Here is a 22,618-nt window from a genome sequence, read left to right on the forward strand (position 1 = left end):
GACTTTTGTGCAAAACCAAGATATAAAGTGCAAACCCATGGTTATAATGGGAAGACAGCATGCTTGACATTTAAATGTCACCAAAATTAAGTTATACAGCGCCAAACGTAGAGAATAACACAAATGTTGCTATTGAAAACTTCTAGCAAGTCTCCTCTTCCTCCTGGGAAGGCAGATAGTCTCAATTGTACTTTTATTTTACTGAAGACACCAGGAGAGGTCCATTAGTAACATTATGTCTGATTTGACACAAATGTTCATAACTCAATGTTGCAGGTTCAGAGAACATTTGTGTGAACCTGGGGCAGGGATAGAGATCACGGGTCTCAATGTTGCTTTTGTCCCCAGCCCATGTGATGTCCCTGACCCCCAACCAACTCTTATAGCAGACCTCCTAGTGCCCCCAGACCTTGGTTATTGGGCCCGGATGGACCACCTCTATCCTGGTCAACTCCTGGTGCGAATCAAAAGGCACCTTTCTCTAACACTGTTTTAAAAGGTGACAACTCAACTTTTAGAGGAAATGTTTTTGACTTTACATCTCCTGTTTTGAAGTTTCTGGAAGTACTACTGTTTTCATGTCTAATAGTGAACTGGGGGTTCATCCATCAGGGAAGTCAAGGGATTTGGTAACTGGGAGACACCAAGTCATTACATATGGGACGGATGTTCCAGTGTTTCTTGGTCTGCTATGTTACTGAGAAACGAGGTGGAGGTTGCATAGCACAGAGGGTCATATCCAACATGTATTTTCAGAGAACACTCCTCATACCTTCACTTCATGCAAGAGAGGTGACTCTAATTCATCAAGGAAGTCACTTTACACAATAATCTCTGCTATGTTGGAAACAGGCCTCTCTGTGCTGCCTGCAAATGAGAAAAATTCTCTGACAGATTCCTGATGAAGAGCTTTTGCCCAAATGTTGATTTTCCTGTTCCACGGATGCTGCCTGACCTGCTGTGCTTTGCCAGCACCACAGACTTGACTCTAATCTCCAGCATTTGTAGTCCTCACTTTTGCCTGTCTGACAGATCAGCCAATCCAATCAGGAAGTGATGGATAGTTTATACTTTGGTTGGACTGCATAGCTCTTTTTATCTTTCTGCATCACTAACTACTGATTTCTTCCAGCTATCTTTGGTTATTAAAGATAATTTACAAACTGTTTTCCGAGCCAAACCCTCATGGTTTTTTTTTTATGCAATGGAAAGTAAGCTTAACTGCTACAAAGCGCTCTCCTTCCATTTCAGACCTCAGGGTCACTACCATTGGGATCACTGGGAACAAGCAGTAACACGGGTAGACACCAGGAAAACCTGCCCGATCCCTGGACCTCAAGTCCTGTAACACTTTCAGAATGGGAGGCAAAGAAAGACAATGAAAACATGGATTCATAGTCATACAGTGCAGAAAATGCCCTTTGACTCATTGATTCTGCACTGACATCACAACCAGTAAAAGTTTGCAAATCCCAATTTCCTGCATTTGTCCTTTTAATGTTATGATATTTGAAGTATTCATCCAAATATTCTTTAAAGGTTGGAGGGTTTCCAGCCTCCACTACTTTCCCAGGAAGTGTGTTCTAAATTCTGTTAAGTGAAAAGGAATTTTCTCAAATCCCTCTGAATTTCCTGCCCCTGATTCAAAAACCATGCCCTCTCACGATTGACTCCTGAAACAAGTGGAACAGCTGCTCTGTACTCACCCTGTCCATACCCTTGTAATTTTTACACTTCTGTCATGTCCCTTTCTCGTCTTCTCTGCCCTAGAGAAAACAGTCCAAGTCTGTTTAGTCTCTCAGTGGCTTAATTTCTCCACCCCAGGCAATATCCTCGTGAACCATCTCTAGACCCTCTGTAATGCTATCACATCCTTTCTGTAATGAGGTGACCAGAACTGCACACAGTACTCCAGCTGTGGGCCTGATCAATACTCCAGCATTACCTATTTGCCCTCATAGTCTATGCTATGATGAAAGCAAGTGTCCCATATATCTTCTTAACTATCCTATTCACATACTCCAATGACTTCAGGAAATAACTACCCCAAGATCCCTCTGTTCCTCTAAGCTACCCTGTGTCCTATCATTCACTATATACTCCCTCATCTTGTTTTTTCTTCTGAAGTGCATCACTTCACATTATTAGGGTTAAATACTATCTGGTTTGCACATCTGACCAACCCATCTATATTTTCCTGCAGCTTACAATCATCTTCTTTACTATTAATCACTCTACCAATTTTGGTGTCTTTGGTAAGTTTGCTTAACATTCCGCCACATTTTCATCCATATCTTTTATGTACATAACAAACAATAAGGTTCCAGTACTGATTTTTGTGGTACATTGCTGGACACTGGCCTCCAGTCACTCAAACAGCTTTCCACACTACCCTTTGTGTCCTGTTACAAAGCCACCTCCTGATCCATCTCGTCAAGTTTCCGTCTATTTGAAGTGCTTTAACCTCCTCAATCAGTCTCCCATTTGGAACTTTGTCAAAAGCCTGGCTAAAAACTACATAAAAACTACATCGACTGAACTTCCCTCATTCACCCACTTGATCACATTTTTGAAAAATTCTAACAAATTTGTTAGGCATGACCTATGTCTCACAAAGGAGAAAGTGAGGTCTGCAGATGCTGGAGATCAGAGCTGGAAATGTGTTGCTGGAAAAGCGCAGCAGGTCAGGCAGCATCTAGGGAACAGGAGAATCGACGTTTCGGGCATTAGCCCTTCTTCAGGAAGCCATTCCTGAAGAAGGGTTAATGCCCGAAACGTCGATTCTCCTGTTCCCTAGATGCTGCCTGACCTGCTGCGCTTTTCCAGCAACACATTTCCAGCTATGTCTCACAAAGCCATGCTGACTCTGCATAACTAACCCATGCCTTTTCAAGTAGATTGACTTACCTGTAAGGACCTGTTCCCAGTCTACTGTAACCAGATCCTGCTCTATTTTAACAAATCCCCCAATCCAAAGCTATCATTTACAGGCCATCTTTTTGTATGTCCAGAACAAATTTGAACCATACTGTCTTGTGGTCAGCATTGCCTAAATGTTCCCCCACTGTTGCATCAAATACTGCCAACATCACAAAGGGTGGAGGTGGGGTGGGTTAGAAGTGGAATCTTTTTAATAATGCATGTTTCCTACCTTATTTTGACCAGAACAGAAAAGGAAACTCCAAACAGCAAAGTTAACGCAGTGATCTAATAAGTTTATTGTGACACAGTACAGTTTGCACTGTATTCTCATTATCTTGCTCAGGTCTTCCCAGAACTTTGAAGGAGATGCAAATAGGAAATGGAAACTTCAACAATGCAATGAATGGAAAATCAGTGGGTGAAACTATTGAGACCATTTTCAGTGAAAATCCGGTGCTAATGTTTCAAAACCCTTCTTGACCAATGCTGACAGTATGACACTTGCTTACTTGCACCCAAGAAGGGAAATTAGATGCAGAGATAATCCAAAATGGTAAAATATTAGTGAAATGGAGATGGAAATATGTGAACCTGCAGACACTCCTCTAAGTTAAGCATGATTCTGATGGGGAAATATATCATGCTGCTTCATAACTGCTGGATCAAAGCTCTGAAATTCCCTTGGTGCAGCCTCCTCATTACAGACTGTAGTCATTCAAAGTGGCAGGTCGTCAGCACTTTCTCAATCAGAGGTGGGCAGTAAATGCTAGCCTTGTCAAAGCATCCATAGCCCATGAATGAATTTTTAAAGAGTAAGCATCTACATGTATATACAATTTCGCTGTGTGTTGCGTGACCCTTCCTCCTAACACCTGAGTTCTGAGAAAGGGTCACTGGACCTGAAGTTTAACTCTGATTTCTCTTCACAGTTAGAACATTACAGCACAGTACAGGCCCTTTGGCCCTCAATGTTGCACTAAACTGTGGAACCAAATTAAAGCCCATCTATCCGACACTATTCCACTTTCACCCATATGCTTATCCAATGACCATTTAAATGCCCTAAACGTTGGCAAGTCTACTACTGTTACAGGCAGGGTGTATCATGCTGCTACTACTCTCTGAGTAAGAAACTACCTCTGACATCTGTCCTATGTCTAACACCCCTCAATTTAAAGCTTTATCCCATCATGCTAGCCATCACCATCCAATGAAAAAGGCTCTCATTGTCCATCCTATCTAACCCTCTGATTATCTTATATGTCTCAATTAAGTCACCTCTCAAACTTCTTCTCTCTAATGAAAAAAAGTCTCAAGTCCCTCAGCCTTTCCTCATAAGACCTTCCCTCCATATCAGGCAACATCTAGTAAATCACCTCTGAACCCTTTCCAAAGCTTCTGTATCCTTCCTTTAATGCAGTGACCAGAACTGTACGTAATGCACTAGAGTTTTGTACAGCTGCAACATGACCTCAAGGCTCCAAAACTCAATCACTCTACCAATAAAAGCTAACACATCATATGCCCTCTTCACACTCGTATCAACCTGGCTTGGCAACTTTCAGGGATTTGTGTACATCGACCCCGAGATCTTTCTGCTCATCTAAACTACCAAGAATCTTACCATTAGCCCAGTACTCTTTATTCCTGCCAGACCTGCTGAGCTTTTCCAGCAATTTCTATTTTTGTTTCTGATTTACACAATTCGCAGTTCTTTTGGTTTTTATTTATATTTTCTCTGACATTAAAATTTCTGCAGTACTGTTGAAACTGTACCCATAATAAGAGTACTGCAACATTTTGCCTCCTTAAACAAAAAGTGTGTACATTGCCTTGTGAGTTAATGTTCTTGTATATTAATTTTTACTTCTTTAAGGGAAAGTTCTGGATAATGTAAGAGGCACTAACAGGTGCATTACAGAGAGTGTGTGTCCTTGTGAATACAGTGGGCAGATTTATCAAGTTGGAGAGATCAGAAACACTTCGTGCCAGTCATGGTATGATTTTCAGTCCCTTTACTATCTATTGCCCTAAGTGTGCCTGTATTTCTGTGGAACTACAATTATTTTGTTGTTGCTTCTTCTTTTCAATCACAGCATTTGTGAAAGTGGAAAATGGACATGCTCTTACCGCCACTGTCCTGGGAGATGTACCATTGAAGAAGCAACATATTTTACAACATTCGATAACACCTTCTACAGTTTGGTTGGAGATTGTTCGTACTATGCAGTTTTAGTACGTGTGGCATATTAACTGTTGAAAATTAAGTTTACAATGTTAAATCAATTAGTTTTATTTTAACCATTTTCCCTTCCCAACAAAAACAGACAAATGACTGGAATATCGAGGTAACGATCCGTCAGTGTCAAGCAGCATTTAAGCAGACATGCTTGCAGCGTGTTACCCTAATAAAGAATCAGGTGAGAATTTGTCCAGACATTTCTTTTTATTCTTCATTTCCATCAATATTATCGCTAAACTGGTGCATTAACATGTCTGTCTTTTTTATAGACCAACATTGTCTTCAACAATGATGGCAATATATACTTAGATGGAAATGAAGTTGCAAGTCCTCTGAGAACAGGTTAAAAAAAAACTTTGCTCCATTTTATGAGATAAATAACTAAATGATTAAAGTGAATTAAAAATGTACTTTTTCTATTCAACAGGAGAAATAATAATATTTTGGCAGTCCTCACAGTTCATTCAAGTGGCAACAACATTTGGCCTGAAAATGCAAGTGCAGATTGATCCAGTTATGCAGCTTTACATCTCGTTGTCTGACGATGCGAAAGGAATCACCAAAGGTTTGGCTCAGAAAGAGGTTCTCGTTGATAAAAGACTCAGTTTACAGCTCTGCCTTCAAAGGGAAAAACTCAGAGTTGAATTGGCTCCACACATTAAACAGCATGATGACATTTACACAAAGCTCCTCAGCTAATACTTTGAGTGAAGAGAAAACTTTGCCTGGCATAATTAATAGGCTGAGAGCAAAGCGCACATTAATACGGCAAAGCCCCCATTTCCAGTTGCAACCTCATGAGATCCATGGTGATTAAAAGAAGGGGCTAATGTTTTCCATGCTTACTCCATTCAGAATATAAGATTTAACCATAAATAATAGCAAATTAAGCAAATATATAAGCTTTAGATACAAATATAACATATACTTTGCACCTTTCACCTCTTTTCTTCATGCTATAAGTTGTAACAGTTGCATTCCAAACCTTCTGAGCCTCTTCTGCCTTCCTCTTCTTGCCTCTTTACTATGAATAGATTAGCAAAATTGCAGCTTGCTGCTGTGTTCTGCTCTCTTCCCCAGATATGGCAGGCTCTCATTGGTGATACTACTCAGCCTCTATTGGCCATGGCCCATTCTCTATTCAGTTGCTCTGCCTCCAATGATTACTTTGTGTACAGCCCATTTTGTGACCATTCCAACTCCTTTACTCTGTGTACTGGTTTTCCACCACGTTTATGGGCAAAGGACTGGGAAGTTTCAAAGGGATTGCTCTATATAATATGATTACAATAAATGATTTTGCAAATGAGGTTTGGCAGTCCTCAAAGTTCATTCAAGTGGCAACAACATTTGGCCTGAAAATGCAAGTGCAGATTAATCCTGGCAAAGGTCCTGACACAGCCATGTTAAACACAGACATAGATGTAAACTGCCATAATACATTGATATTTCTGAAATTTAAACTCAATTTTGCTTCACAAAGCTGTATGAGTCTGATTAAGTTTCTTTATCTCCCAATTAAATATTGTAGAACCTTGAAAGTGGTCAGAGTGGATGTGATGTAACTGCTCTCTTGAGATGATCTGTACTGTTTGTTTCCCAGGTTTATGTGGCACTTTCAATGATGATGCCGATGACGACTTCCTTTCTGCACAGGGCATTGTGGAGAGTACACCCATTACTTTTGCTAACTCCTGGGAGACTGAAGACAGTTGTCCTGAAGCAACAGTACCTTCTCCTTGCATCAGTTCAGAAAATGGTAACGATCCATTACAGTATTCCTTCTGACTAATATAATAGTCAGTTTACTTTGGAATTTTTAAAAATTAAGACATCAAAGTAAATCAGTTGAAATTCAAGTTTCTTAGTGAGGTGATTCAGGAAAGTGCCCTTTCAACTACTGTTGGAATTTCAACCTGGTGCAACCAAATGGCAAGGTCTTTTATCCTATTGACTACAAGGAGTTTTTTTCAACAATGTTGCATTAATTTTAGGTTACTAAAGCATTGTTTTCAAGAAACAAACCCACAGCATAAAGTTGCTCACAATCCTTTATTCATTTCGCAATGACCAGCAGTATCATTAAAAGAAGACGGTTGATTTGGGATATGGAACCATTCAAATTTGACCTGTGTAGGGTTGACATCCAGGCACATTGTTGAGGCAAACTACTGTTTCCACTGCTTAATGAATTGATTATATGAAAGTATAAACTCAAGTTGGTCACTAGAAGCATATTGTGGGAAATCTGTAGTAACATTTTGTGTCAAATGAATTTAATACTCAGGAGACCTTAATATAAATGATATTAGAGAAGAGGCAATCCAAGCAATTAAGAGAAACTTGGATACATAGCTGAATCAAAAAATGATCAGAAAAGGAAAAGAGTCTCCCAATGTATCAATGTTCTACAATGCTTATCAACTGGCATTGGTAATGTTTCCATAATAAATATGCTTTTTAAACACCTCAATGGAATTGATTCTTAAGTAGATAAGGTAATAATTTTATCAAATTGTCTCTTGAATAACTCATATACATAATTTATAAATTTCTTAGTTGAGGTGACTTTTGACACCTCTAGTTTTGAACCACATAGACCTAACAAATGTCTTAATTTTTAATCCATGATATAACAGTTCTATTTTAGTTTTTTCATATCTAAAACATTATCTATATTAGTCACCCTTGTGTGTCCTGCTCAAGTCCTCTTTGAGACAGAAATGCAGGCTAACTTATTCCTTGCTCAGTCCTTGTAACTGAATGGTAGAGCTCTTTTATATCAGTGCTCAACCCTGCATTCCAACAAGCCAGAGGTATGCAGAGCCAGCTGGTGAGAGCAATGGAAGATCAGGGACCGCAGTGCACTAAAGGCACGTGAGAACTAGATTCAGTTGGTCAGAAACTGGTTTCAGGGAAGGGTGTGAGGAATGAAGATGGGGGCATAAAATCATTGAGGATGGAGACTGGAGTTAGGCTGGTTTTGAGGAAATCAGAGACTGGGAGGTACTCAATTGTGGGAATTGGCAGGATTGAAAATTGAAGGTCTGGGAATTGGCAGGCACATTCCTGTTCCTCCTGGTTCCGCATTCGCATAACTCTGCTACAAAGTCATACCTGGTGACCCCAAGACATAATCAGGTGTGGTATACCCAGTATACTTATTTAAACCCTGCACAAAGACTTACAGATTATATTGGAAGAAGGTAAGAATGAAACATTCCTGATCTTTGTTGTACTGCCATGGTCTTACTTTGTTACTTAAAAATGGAGCTTCAAGGATCACAACACATTCAGATTCGCAAAGCTAATTTGACAGGGACAGTGTTAAGACATTCATTTTAACAACTGAATTATAGATTCGAGTACCTCAGGAAATCTGAAGGATGCCACTGCATCCAACTCTATTGTACACCCCTAAATGTGGGCCATCCATCCAGGGAAAATATCAGCCATTACCTCTTCCAGTACTTTTTCTTTATTGCTATTAATTTCTCTCCCTCATAAGAAACTCCATTTCCCACAGTTCATAAGATATTCTTTGTGCCCTCAGCTATGAAGATGAACAAAAAAACACATTGCATAACACGTCCACCATTTTCTTATTCCTCATCATAATGTTCTGTGTCTCTGACGTGGAAATGTTCAGATTCACTGTCACTAACCTCTTTCTTTTCACTGATATAGGTGTTTTTTTAATCTAGATAATAAAACGTGATTCGATATTACAGGTGTCAAAACTCACCTTTACTAAGGAATTTATAAGTTCTGCACTTGGGGAATTCAAAAGACAATAATAAAATTATTTCATTATTTACCCAAGAATCAATTCCACAGAATTGTTTAAAAAGTATATTTCTTGGACTCAATATAGAATCATTGGTACAATTGCTTGCTTTGATTTTTATTTACCAACTGACAAACATTTCTCCTCAGAAAGTAGAACTCTAAGCTGGCATACAGGTGGTTCTGTGTGTTCCATCAATGCAAATTCAATATAACTTGATTGACAAATTGGGGACACTATTTCTAAAGCACAAACTTTTAAAATGTGTGTTGGCTCTAAAGCAATTACATCACCAACACTTTAAACGCTATCACTAAAGCATGATTTTTCTATAACATGGGGTTGCACAAGTGGGTGGCACGGTGGCACAGTGGTTAGCACTGCTGCCTCAGCGCCAGAGACCCGGGTTCAATTCCCGCCTCAGGCGACTGACTGTGTGGAGTTTGCACATTCTCCCCATGTCTGCGTGGGTTTTCTCCGGGTGCTCCGGTTTCCTCCCACACCCAAAAATATGCAGGTTAGGTGAATTGGCCATGCTAAATTGCCCGTAGTGTTAGGTGCAGGGGAATGGGTCTGGGCGGGTTGCGCTTCGGCAGGTCGGTGTGGACTTGTTGGGCCGAAGGGCCTGTTTCCACACTGTAAGTAATCTAATCTAATCTAAAAAAACTATGGAACAACTCTTCGTGAACAAGAGATATGAAAGTGTCTTTTAGTCTGAGAATAAATAAGAAGACTCCATTATACATGTTAATGTTTGGATATAACCATTAAAAAATAATGACACTTTGAAACTTGATTACAGAAATCTACGCCAAGCTGCACTGCTCCCATTTAAAAGATCCAGTAGGTGTATTCTCTGTTTGCCATTCGACAGTGGATTACATGAAATACTATCAAGTAAGAGTTCAATCTTATAAATTCTGTCAATTGTTATCACTTGGTCATAGATGCAAGTCACACTCCAGAGACCTCACCGTATAATTTAGGTTGCTACTTCATTGCAGTAGAGAGGGTGTGCTGTATTATCAGGCATCATTACCCTTCACAGGTGAACATTTCAAATGGGAATGGATCCTCATAGAGGCAGGGAGACTCATGGAGGTGTGAAAATGGTAGCCAGGACCCAAATGTGAGATTCCTATTTCCTGCTGCCTCAGTTGTCTTCAGAGCAGGTGAAGGGTGTGAGCTGATATCCTGTTTCCCTAATTGGCCAGCTCCGTTGCCGGGTAGGCATGTTAATGATAGGAATGGCAGAATGTAGAGAAGCATATCTTAGAATGGAAGATATAAAGTGCCAGTGGAGTGGGTAGAGGGGCATAGCATGGCGTAGCAGTAATGAGAGGACATGAGATTTGCTGCATGCGGGTTATGGAGGTTGGGCTCATTAGATGACAGGGATAGGGCATGTGTGCATGGGGAGGGCTAAAGGATCCTACTATTATAGGTGGGAGGAATTTCTTTCACACTGATATGGGCCTTTTAATCAACCTGCTCCTGTATCCAACAGCCCATGTGCTGCTTATAAACTCGTTCTGGGGACACAAGGCCAACCCATCCTTCCCCAGAATGGAAATGCCCTCTTGGCAGATGGTTTCTCCCAAGGTGGGTGCATCAAGCCAGGAAATACCCTGACTCCTAGTAACCAGCTTTAAGGTGAAAATTCAGCCCATGAATTTCCTAATGGTGCTGGCCAGCAGTTAGCTCTCAAACAGCATCACTAATGCATTTAGTCTGATAATTTATGGTACCATTTGTGAAATCTTACTGTGTGGAAAGTACTTGGCGCTCTTAACAAAATTACAGCAACACACTTAATTGGCTATAAAATGCTTTTAAACATCCCAAATTAAAGAAGTGCTTTATAAATGCAAGTATGATTGCTTTCTTTCTAGTTAGAAATTATGCATAAAGTCTTGATAATTGTGATAATTGATGGAAAGTCAATCAGTTGAAGTTTTATTAATTTGATCAAGGGATGTGTGTGTGACAGGCCAGGCCAGCATTTATAGCCCATCCCTAATTGTCCTTGAGAAGGTGGTGAAAAGTTGCTTTTGTGAACTGCTGCATTCCATGATGTGGGGTCATTATGGTTCTAGTAATGTTGGGAAGAAGGTAAATGAATTGTGGCCTGGTGATATGGTTCCAAATCAGCATGGTGTGGGGCTTGGAGAGGAACATGCAGGAGATGGTGATTTCATTTCACCTGCTACCATTGTCCTCCGAGGTGGCAGAGGTTGCAGGTTTGGAAGGTGCTGTCAAAGTAATGCTCCAGAATAAACTATAATGCAGTACATCTCATGTACTCTCTGTTGAGTATTAATAAAGAATAAGACAGCACGGTGGCTCAGTGTTTAGCACTGCTGCCTCACAGCACCAGGGACCCAGGTTTGATTCCACCCTCGGGTAACTGTCTCTGTGGATTTTGCACGTTCTCTCCGTGTCTGTGTGAGTTTCCTCTGGGTGCTCCAGTTTCCTTCTGCAGTCCCAAGATCTACATGTGAGGAGGATTGGGCAATCTAAAGTGCCTGCAGTGTTCAGTGATGTGCAGACAGGTGGATTAGCCTTGGAAAATGCAGGGTTACAGGGAAAGGATGAATCTGGGTGGGATGCTCTTCGGAGGGTTGGTGAGGACTTGATGGACCAAACGGCCTTTACCACCCTGTAGGCCTTTTTACGATTCTATAATGAACAGAAGTTTATTACAGAATAACTCACACAGAAACAACACATCAAAATCTACAAAACTGAATTATGATCATGTGTACCATACATTGTGAATGTAAATTAAAAATAAAATTGTATTACACAAATATTTCAAATAAAGTATGATTGTTTTAACAATTAGCTTTATTTACTCAGATGTGTGTAGCTGCTACCTGTGCCTGTGAGAACATCAATGACTGCCTGTGTGCAGGATTGGGAGCGTATGTTCACGAGTGTGCAGTTCATGGTCTCATCATCAGATATTGGAGAAAAGACATCTGTGGTATGCTATGATTTTGCTTATGTTTAGTAAAATGAAATAAGGAAATTAAAAATACAGGGGCGACTTGATCTTGGTGGATTCTCAAAAAAAGGTAGCATTGTTTTCGTTATCTGTTACATAGAGCTGCAAGATTTTGTGGTCCAGCAGTAGTACCTCTGTCTGTGGGCTGAAAGACCTGTGTCAAGTCTCACCTGCCCTAGGGTATGCCATAACAAAACTGAACAGGTTGATTAAAGTAACTGCATTAGGCCTATATTCAATGGAACTGAATACTGTGCAGAGTATTTAATGAACAATTGCTGTGACACTGACTATCACACTCTCTAAAGGTTTCATATATTTTGATGAGGTCACATCTCTTCTAAACTCCAGAGAATATAGACCTATTTCATATAAACTCCCCACATTTTCTTAGCAATTTCCCACCTGCTGATGTCAGCCTAATTGACCTGTTGTTCCCTGTTTTCTCTGGGCTCCTTTTCATGAACAACTGGATTATAGATTCTAGTACCTCAGGAAATCTGAAGGATGCCACTGCATCCATCTCTATTATACACCCCCAGACGTGGACCATCCATCCAGGGAAGATATCAGCCATTACCTCTTCCAGTACTTTTTCTTTATTGCTATTAATTTTTCTCTCACATAAGAAACTCAATTTCCCACAGTTCACAGGAACTTTGCACCCTCAGCTGTGAAGATGAACAAAAATCAAATTGCATAACACCTCCACCATTTTCTTATTCCTCATTATAGTGTCCTGCATCTCTGACTTGGAAATGTTCAGATTCACTGTCACTAACCTTTTCCTTTTCACTAATAAAAGTGTTATTTTTCATTTAGATAAGCCATGTCCCAACACTCAGGTGTTTGAGAATGATATGAGGACCTGTAACCGTACCTGTCGATCATTATCCCATTACGATTATACCTGTGATGTTAAAGATACACCAGTTTATGGCTGTGGCTGTCCTGAGGGGAAGTACATGGATAATTCTGGAGAATGTATTGATAAAGCAGACTGCTCCTGTTACATGGGTGAAACAGTTATCAAAAAAGGACAAAGCATGACTCTGAATGGTAGAATCTGGTAAGTATATTAGATCATATTCTGCAAACTTTGAGTAAGCTATCAATTAAAGATATATAAAAGTATGATCCTGTTTTATTTCTATTCAGCACATGTGAAAATGGGAAACTTTCCTGTCCTCTCATTCCTACCACCACCCAGCCAGGTGAGCTGTTGCTTCCATTTCTTACAATGTTATTAGGAGGAACTGAGATTAAAAGTTCAATCAAAACTGATGATAATGGGATTTTCTTTCTTAGGATGTCTGAATGGGAAGGTGTACAATGATTGCACCAAAATCATTGTCCCTGGAAAGAGCAAAGCAAAGACATGCAGAAGTCGAAATATCCCGTCGGTAAGTGGCAATTTTGCACTCATCAATGTCTTGTTTTGTGGGCTTTAATTTTACACAACTGTTGTCCCAATGAGAACTGATTTTGGATGGCACGTCAGAATGAAATTAGTAATGTGACGAGGAACTGTGATCGACCCTTTGATTTCAACTGACTGAAGCCTAGCAATCTGAGAGCACCTCAGGTATAGTCTCACATTAGAATTTCGTAACTGGTGCAAAACCAGTGGTTTATTGCTAATTACCCAGAAGACAGCTAAGACTCAGTTATATTTCTTTGTGTCTGGAGTAGGTATAGGCCAGCACAGATGAGGATGGGAGATGTGCTTGCCTGTAGGGCATTTTTAAAATTCATTTGTGGAATGTGGCGTCACTGGCTGGTCAGCATTTATTGCCCGTCCCTAGTTGCCCTTTGGAAAGTGATGGTGAGCTGCCTTCTTGAACTGCAGCAGTCCACCTGCTGTGGGTTGACCCACAATGCCATTAGGGAGGGAATTCCAGGATTTTGACCCAGCAACTTTAGTGCATTAAATGCAGTACATTAACGTAGATGCATAGTCACCATCAAGTTAGCACTTTGTTCCAGATTCAAATGTCAATTTCTCCTGTGTGGTGGTTCAAAGCCATATCCTCATTTTGGGTAGCATCCAAGTGCTGGAAAATGAGACTAGAGTAGATAAGTGCTTGCTGACTGGTGCACACATGATGGGCTGAAGGGCCTTTTCCATGCTGTTTAACTCTGTGACTCTCCGATTCTATCAGGAGGTGCAGCTTCTGTATGTATCAGAATCTGTCTCTGATGGTCATACATTACATCATACAGTAGCTGTAAAATAGCACCATAAGTAGAGTCATAGAGTCATACGGCATGGAAACAAGCCCCTTGGCTGAACTTGTCCATGCCGACCAGCTTTCTTAAACCAAACTAGTCCCATTTTCCTGCATTTGACCCATATCACTCTAAACCTTTCTTATCCATGTACCTGTCAAATGTCTTTTAAATGTTGTAATTGTGTCTTGCTTCTACCAGTTCCTCTGGCAGATTGTATGCATCACCCTCTGAGTGAAAACGTTGCCCCTCGGATCACTTTTAAATCCTTCCCCTCTCACCTTAAACCTATACACTCTCATTTTGGACTCCCGTATCCCAGGGAAAAGACCTTGGCTATTCATCCTAACCATGTTCCTTATGATTTTATTAACCTCTATAAGGTCACCTTCAGGCACCTATGCTCCAGGCAAAAAAGTCTTAGCCTATCTGGCCTCTCCTTATAACTCAAACCTTCTAGTCTCTGTAACATGCTTGCCTTGTTACACAATTTCAAACATACGCTAGCAAACCTAACTTTTCAATTCAGGTATAGATTAATTATTTTAATTTTCATATTCCTGAAACAATATAATACTTAGCTTAGGGATAATAATTGTGTAAAATTAATAATTGCACGTTCTTGCAAATCTATATTGTTTATTTCCCAATGAATTTAACAAACCAAACTAAAAAAAAATTGTTCCCTTTGATGAAAGTCAAATAGTTTGTGTGTCCCTGGCTGTGCCTGTCCTGGTAATCTTGTGGAAGATGACTCTGGAAGATGTATTGATCCTGAACAGTGTCCTTGTTTATTTGGAGGAGAAAGTCACAAAGCTGGTACAACAATCAAGAGGGACTGCAATAAATGGTGAGATTACATAATTGTCAATATTAAAAGAAAAGGTCTACCCCTCTCGTAGGATTTTGGACCACTGTGAATGTTGAAATTTTCCAATGGCCTGGATTGAGTCTATGTCTACATTTCTATATTCCATTTAGTCTGAAGGAATATCACTGTGAACAATTTTAAAATGGCTTGCTTGTTGCTGGCCAATTTAGCTGGCCTCTGATGACACTTCATTCATTGTAATGAATGTTTAAAATAATTTCAAAAGGCCAAGAAGATGAAATGTAAATATGGGTAAAGAATTTAGAGAAAATAAAACAAAATAGGCTACATATTTTGGTGTAAATTTAAGGAAATCAAAATACCTAAGACTGGCTTGAACAGCACAATCACATTTCTAGACTTGATTGTTAGAAATGTGACAAAGTACCAAAATGGGCATCTCAAGCCCTTCTCAATGGCAGTGGAGATGGGAAATCAAAATTGCCTTTGCTAACACTGCTCAGATCCCTTGAAAGAATAAAAAGAAAAGCTGATACCATAGGGATAGGAGAAATATGATTTAATCCAGGGTACAAAATGCAAAAATACATTATACCAGAGAGAAAATTATCAATGGTAAAAGGAGAGGAGGGGGAGTTCCTTTTTTTACAGGATTGATTGGGTGCCATAATATGTCCCTGAAAAACAGCAAACAGGCGATTATGTAACTGGCTTATGAACCTGATACGCAGGGATGTCTGAAACCAATAGTTGAGAATAACCAAAATAACTTCTTGTTACAACATTTAGTGCTGAGGTGATATACTGGCACTATGAGAAATGTAATAAAACTTCATTGCATTTGTATTTGGAGGGTTGGTGGACTACTTCCTCTTTTGAATTTATCTTGTTCCTTTAAACACCAGACTATACAGGCACAAACAGTTGTAACAATGCAATTTCAGATCTGATACTCCCTTCCTAACACCACATGACTGCAGCAATTCAAAAAGGCTATTCACTACTATCTTAAGGGCAACTAAGGATCTGCAATAAATGCTGCAATAACTAGGTATTGACATCCAAATCCTGTGAACGAATAAACAAAAGTATGTGATTTAAGCAATTGAAGTACGTAGCAAAAAAAACACAAAGCAACATTGTTCCCACTTAAAAATCCCCATGCACCTTGCCCTAGTTACTTTGCGTCAATTAATTCTAAAGCGTTTCTTGTAAGCACTCATGATCAGATAAAGATTCTCTAGATCACTGAAGACATTATTGAATTTTACTGTTAGGTATTGTATCATTTTAAAATATGTATTCCCTCACAATGCATGGGATTTACAGATCGTCTCTGCAAGATCAATGTCATACTCTATATTTTAGCTCTGAGTGGTGATTCTAATTTAATTAGAGTTGGCCATGCATGCTGCCCATGACAGTATAGTAACTCTTTTCAGAATGGCATACTTTGACCATAATGTCTACTTTTAGTTCTGTGCCTTTCAAGTCTTAGAAATTATTTGGAGCATTGCTCAGGATTGGCTTTTTGTTTCTTGGGATTCACATTGGTTAAAATAGTACATTAATTAATTTATTTTAATAGTATAATACCCTTTTGAAAATAGCATGCTTAAGGATTTTCATGCAAATTTATAACTGTTTATGATTAATATTAATATTGCCCGGCAGAAAAAGATACCCTTTGTGAATTAAATCCTTAACCATTTATCTTTAGAATGAAAACGGAGCAATCGTTCTGTTTGGTCACTAACTTTGTCACTATTCAGCAATACAGTCCTGGAAAAATTAACAAATCATAAAAGCATATTGTACGTTTGGGCGAAACCATATTGTGTGATGTGTAGATATTTGCCTGGTTCAGAAACATGATTCGTAACTTTCAAATAATGAAATAAATCTAGAAATTTGGGTAGGAGCAGTCATCAGAAGTAAAGCTTTCATCTGCTTGTAGAAAGGTTCTCTGTGGTTACAATGGCCAAGACTGTAACAGTAATGTTTTTAACAAAGTATTTTTCTTGCAGTCTGTTTAAGTCAGTTCTCCAGCTTAAGTGACATCCTTACTAGGAAGCTATTCAATAGGAAAGTAATTTAACTTGTAAGCATTCAAAGGTTGAATTGCTCATGAGTAATTTGATTTTCCCTCAAACATAACTCCCATTAATATAAAACATTTAACAGCACAAAACGTTTTATAATGAGAGATTAATTTGTCATACGTTTTGTATAAACATCTGAATTGTACTCCTTTTGTATAAACATCTGAACTGTATTACAAGACAATATTATTTGTGTTTTATATTACAGCACTTGTCGAGCTGGAGTATGGAATTGTACCACCAATTCTTGTCCAAAGACCTGCCACGTTCATGGAGATGGTCAATATCTAACCTTTGATGGAAAGAGATATATGTTTGATGGCAACTGTGAATATATTTTTGTTGAGGTAACTGGATAAGAGTAAATGCTGCTCCTGTCTTTGTAGTTTACTATATTAAATCAGGTGGGATTTATGTATTTCTTCTAAACCACATTGATATAGGTTTCACATGGGATTTTTGTCTTATGAAGTGGTGATACATATATAGTAGGCATACATAGATATCCCTATGCTTCAAATCCTGGTGGAGATTTTATTACCTTTTACTTCTTCAGGTTATATCATTTATTATTTGTATTCTCTCATCATTCAATTCATACGGAACAATTCCCTCCTTTCCCTTTTTGAGTTCAGGATATAGAAGAAAATTTAAACATTTAACATTAAGCCATTTGTGTCAAGACTTTGCCAGCTATCAAAACTAAATGACAGTGGTGTAGCATGGAATAGAATGAGTTTGGATTGTGATTAAAGAGATCTTTCTGTGTGTTTGGTTGCTTCTATTCTTTCTCAAAACATTAATCCAATTATCTGCCTTTCCCTTTTCCCTTTATTACCACCTATTTTGCCTTCATAACATCAGCATCCAGTAAATTGCACTTCCATTGCTATTGGTTTCATTTTCCATTTCCCATTTACTTTGTACTTTTTATTTTCCTTTGCTGCTATTGTTTACCACTGCCATCCACTTTGTCTTCTCCTCCCCACCACCATTGTCGAGAATGTGGTGCTGGAACAGCAGGATGCGCAGCATCTGAGGAGTAGGAGAATCAACATTTTGGGCATAAGCCCTTCATCAGGAATGAGGCTTGTGGGCTGGGGGGCTGAGAGATAAATGGAAGGAGATGGGACTGGAGGGGTGAATGTAGCTGAGAGTGCAATAGGTAGATGAAGATGGGGGTGAAGGTGACCGGTAGGAGAGGAGGGTGGAGCGGATAGATGGGAAGGATGATGATTAGGTCAAGGTTGGGACTGGGATGAAATAGTTGGAGGGGAAATGGGAAACTGGTAAAATCCACCTTAATCCAGTATGGTTGCAGTGTCCTAAGGTGGAAGATGAGGCATTCCTCCTCCAGGTTTTTGGGTGGTTAGGGTTTGGTGATGGAGGACGCCCAGGACCTGTATGTCTTTGGTGGAGTGGGGGGCGTCTGCTCCCCTCTTTTTATTGTGTTGCATCCTCTTCCCTCCAGTCATCTTGCCTTGAATTGCTATACACATGTTCTCTCATCTAATTTATTCTGTTTGTATCTATCCTGGTAGTTAATGAACTGGGCAATTCTCACTCCTTTTCCGGAGACCTCTATGGCTACCTCTCTGGATGGTTGACCCGATCCTATTTCCATGTATTAGATCCAGCCCTCTACTGGACATTCTAGGAAAATGCAGTGTCAAGCATATCTGCTGCCTGCCTACCCATCCCTGTCTTGTACCCATTTTACCTGGAAACATTGAAAGGTTCAGGTGTCCTTTTTATGGCAAATTGATGTAATCATGCTCATGGCTGTGGGACATCCATATGAAGGAAGTTGCTCAGCTGGTTTCTGGTTAGCAAAATATTCATTATTCATAAAATATCTATTGGTAGATTACAAAGCAATTCAAATTGGATTTTGTAGAAAATATAATGCAGTGTTACATTTCTCACTTGAGCACTCTTTGGTGCCTCAATCCAGTTGCAAAATTGTAACATTTACTAAACATGACAAGAACTATAGATGTTCAAAACAAGCACACGTGCCGAGGGGTTCTGTATGTTAACAGATCCTCAGTACATTATGGCAGATAAACCTTTGATGGTGACCTTTCCCCACTGCTCCTTTGCAGTGGCTGCATCAGTTTTAATATGTTCCTCAGCACAGTCCTGGACCTTGGAATTTGTCAGTCTGCCATACTCTGTCAAGGACAACTCCTTGCATTAGAAGATCGACAAATTCCAGGTGGACCAAAGTGAATCATTCACGGAGTAAACCGGCGTCCAGTCACAGTTGATGTTTGTCTTGGTGTGCATCCTAAGGAACTCCTGTACAGCACAATCCTGTGTCACTGAACAGCTCAGGATGAACCTGGACAACAACAAAAAAACACTGCATCACTCTCGAGATTTCCTTTGCAAAGGCACTTTCTAGAAGGAGATGTGGGATGGGCTCTTCACCACTGCTGTCATCATGAGGGCAGTGTGCAGTGACATGGACAGCCTCAGTATGCATGAATGGTCTGACTGGGTGTGCCCTTCTTATCAGCAGCCAAGTTACGTCCTGGTGCTTGTTAGAGTGGGTGCCTTGGCAAGTTTTACTGGGTAAGCCTGTATTGGGCAAGTTAGGGTGGGAAGATGAACCACTCTTGGGAATATCTTCTGCCAATGGAGGGATCCTTCTTCACGATCACGCTCCTCAATTTGCCCTACACTCAGTCCCTCAAACTCATTGGCCCAATATGGCTTTCACATTCTCTTCTTCTTTGGGGACTTCCTGTATAGCCAGTGGTATCCATTGGCTGGTAATAGTGCTGCCATGGCTACCGAGCTGCTGGCCAATCTGAACAGTTGGCTTCTTTCGAAGGTGTGACTCCCTTTACATTTTGGGGAAAATCTAGTAAAATGTGCAGGTGACCTATCCCAGGGGTTTGACCTGTTTTGGATACCTCAATATGGAGTTCCAGTACAATGACTACATTCCTCTTCATACATTACGTGTTATTTTACTGTTTCTTTTCCCCCTCTGGAAAGTCTTTCTTTTATTCTGAGCATCCCTCCGAGAATAAAGTGGCTGTGGGACAGCTAGCTTTCTCAAAGGTAGGTTTCAAAGCCCCTTTTCTTGAGTGGGTGTAAGGAAAATGGTGCTTCATTAAATACAGCTTGAGAAATCCAGTCCTCTGTGTTGGCAACAGTATGGTGTGGGAGCCTACACCTTATAGGCCTCACTGGACCTGCTATTCACCCATAACTGTAATCCTCAGAAACCATCAACTTGAAGTTCTCCTAGCTTAATCTTTGGGTAACTTGAAGTGTGAGAGGTCATTGTGTCTGTCAGCTCCCATTCTGCATTAATCGGTTTTGACAATCTCCAACATGTGAAGAGTGAACAAGGTGACGTGCCAGTGGAAAACGTGACTGTCAACATCAAAAGCTGAATCTTCACTTATACTGGGGCAAGATAGGAAGGGCTGAAGGCATATTATCATGCCAAGCTTCCTTATGCCTTTACTTTTATGTTTCTTTTCAGGATTATTGCAAACAAGGAACTGGAACATTCCAAATATTAACAGAAAATGTTCCGTGTTGTGAAAATGGTGTGACATGTTCAAGAAATATCAAAATCTTACTTGTGGTCAGTATTTTTAACACATTGATTTTGAACCATTGTCACAGCATCCCGACCTTTTTAATCCATAGTGTGTGGAGAAATGACATATCTGTCGGCCCATGTGGTGTAAAGTTTTTTTTTGGCTTAAACTTTGCAGAAGCTCAAGGTCACATGATGTGTTCACCTGACCCACATTAACTCCATATCTCTGCTGCAAAATATCTCATTCAGCTGACACAAAGAAGAATCTGTAACACAAAGCCACAGTAACAAGCTCATTTTTCAAACAGTCCCCAATCATAGCACTGACGTTTATTCCACTTGCCTATTTGACTTCGTCACAATCAAGTATTTTTACAAATGTACCATTGGAGAATTCCTACAGGTTACTTTTGAAAGTGATTTTTGTCACCCCCTACCTGTGTGGAGGAGAGAAGTGTCCTAAAAACACACTGGCTAGTGAATCCAGAACATGTTCCCAGACTCCAGACACCAGCTCCTGCTTTCTGCCAACTTATACCTTTGACTTCCTCTCTCACCCGTCCAAGTCAGACAGTTTCGATGTCAGATCCCTCTACCTGCTCCACATTCTCTACACCTACATGATGCCATCGTGCTGCATGCCCTTAACCTACCAAAAATCTATTAAAAAAAAGTTGCAAGTATGTCAAAATGTATTTCAAAATTAAATAAGTATTTAAAAAACATAGTAGCAAAATGGACTGAAAGATAACAATGAGGCAGACAAGAATGAAGGTAGGAAGTGACATGATTGAAAATATTCAAAGTTTATGGAATTTATTCAATACTTCGAATTGTAAGGAACAAAAGCACTGGGGGACAGTTTTTGCCTTTGTATCAATAAGCAAATTAACTAATATTATATCTTCAATATATCTGTTTCAAAACAAATCGTAACTTTTAATTTTAGGGCAAAGAATTCATTCTAACAGATGGTAGAGTAATTCAGTCTGAGAAATCTCGGGAGATCAACTGCATTGATAGTTCCTACTCACTTCACACAGTTGGACTCTATTTAATCCTTAAATTTTCCAATGGGATCACTGTGATATGGGACAAACGAACAAGAGTTTCAATCACATTGGATCCAAGATGGAAGGTAAGCACAATCTGAACATCAGATGTTTCTATTTATATAATTTACTAATGTGGTCATTAGTGAGCATGAATTAACCAATTTATAATTAATGATTTAATAACTTGGAGAAATTAATATTGTAGTGTTTGTAACAAGGTCAGCCAGTGGACCTCAGAATATGAGATTCCTGATTGAGGCTGTTAATCTGGTCCAATCAGGGAGCCCTGGCTAATAGATAAGAACAAACATGTCAGACATCCTGTTCACTCTGAGAATTGGCTCTGAGGGAGCTAGATCAGTGACAAGGAATTTCCATGTGTAAATAAAGGGTGATGGATACTGGTCTTTGTGGAGTTATTTCTAATAAGTTGTATTCCATATTATAAATGTGTAATGCATTTGTTAAACTTATAGACTAAATTGTTTTATTTTAAATGTGTTAAACTTCCAGATGGATAGCTCAGGAACATTTATTGTGTGCATGTGTGAATATTTTTGGGTATTGTTGAATAAATGTAATCAACATCATATTTTGCAGTTAATATACTGAAATAATTTATTTTCATCTTAAATAGGCCTTTGGTGTAAAACATTGAAAATAGCAGAAAGAATCCACTTGGCTCTTACAGCAAGTGATTGTTTGTTTGAATTTCTAAGTCAGTTAAATAGAATAACTAATTTGAGAAGTTAGTGAATAATAAAAAATCCAGGACTGAACAAATTCTGAAATGGAATGGATTGAAACCATCACCTCAAGATACATATAGGCTGTAGTGACAAATCTGCTCCTGACTCCAGATTCCAGCTCTAGCTGC

General features: G+C 39.5%; 1 protein-coding gene across 1 annotated transcript in view; it reads left to right on the forward strand.

Annotated features, from left to right (window-relative positions):
* LOC122561453 (mucin-5AC-like) overlaps positions 1-22,618 on the forward strand; it is a 185,467-nt gene that overhangs the window by 16,287 nt on the left and 146,562 nt on the right. The window contains 15 exon segments of the mRNA XM_087999568.1: positions 4,799-4,919; positions 5,019-5,157; positions 5,250-5,342; positions 5,434-5,506; positions 5,592-5,729; positions 6,768-6,923; positions 9,754-9,848; positions 11,811-11,937; positions 12,781-13,027; positions 13,117-13,172; positions 13,267-13,361; positions 14,886-15,037; positions 17,330-17,468; positions 20,624-20,728; positions 21,636-21,824. Coding sequence (XP_087855694.1) covers positions 4,799-4,919; positions 5,019-5,157; positions 5,250-5,342; positions 5,434-5,506; positions 5,592-5,729; positions 6,768-6,923; positions 9,754-9,848; positions 11,811-11,937; positions 12,781-13,027; positions 13,117-13,172; positions 13,267-13,361; positions 14,886-15,037; positions 17,330-17,468; positions 20,624-20,728; positions 21,636-21,824 — 1,925 coding nt within the window.

This window comes from Chiloscyllium plagiosum, unplaced genomic scaffold (genome assembly GCF_037043375.1).
Source record: "Chiloscyllium plagiosum isolate Xiang-an unplaced genomic scaffold, Cpla_swu_hap1 HiC_scaffold_23, whole genome shotgun sequence".
Lineage (NCBI taxonomy): Eukaryota > Metazoa > Chordata > Chondrichthyes > Orectolobiformes > Hemiscylliidae > Chiloscyllium > Chiloscyllium plagiosum.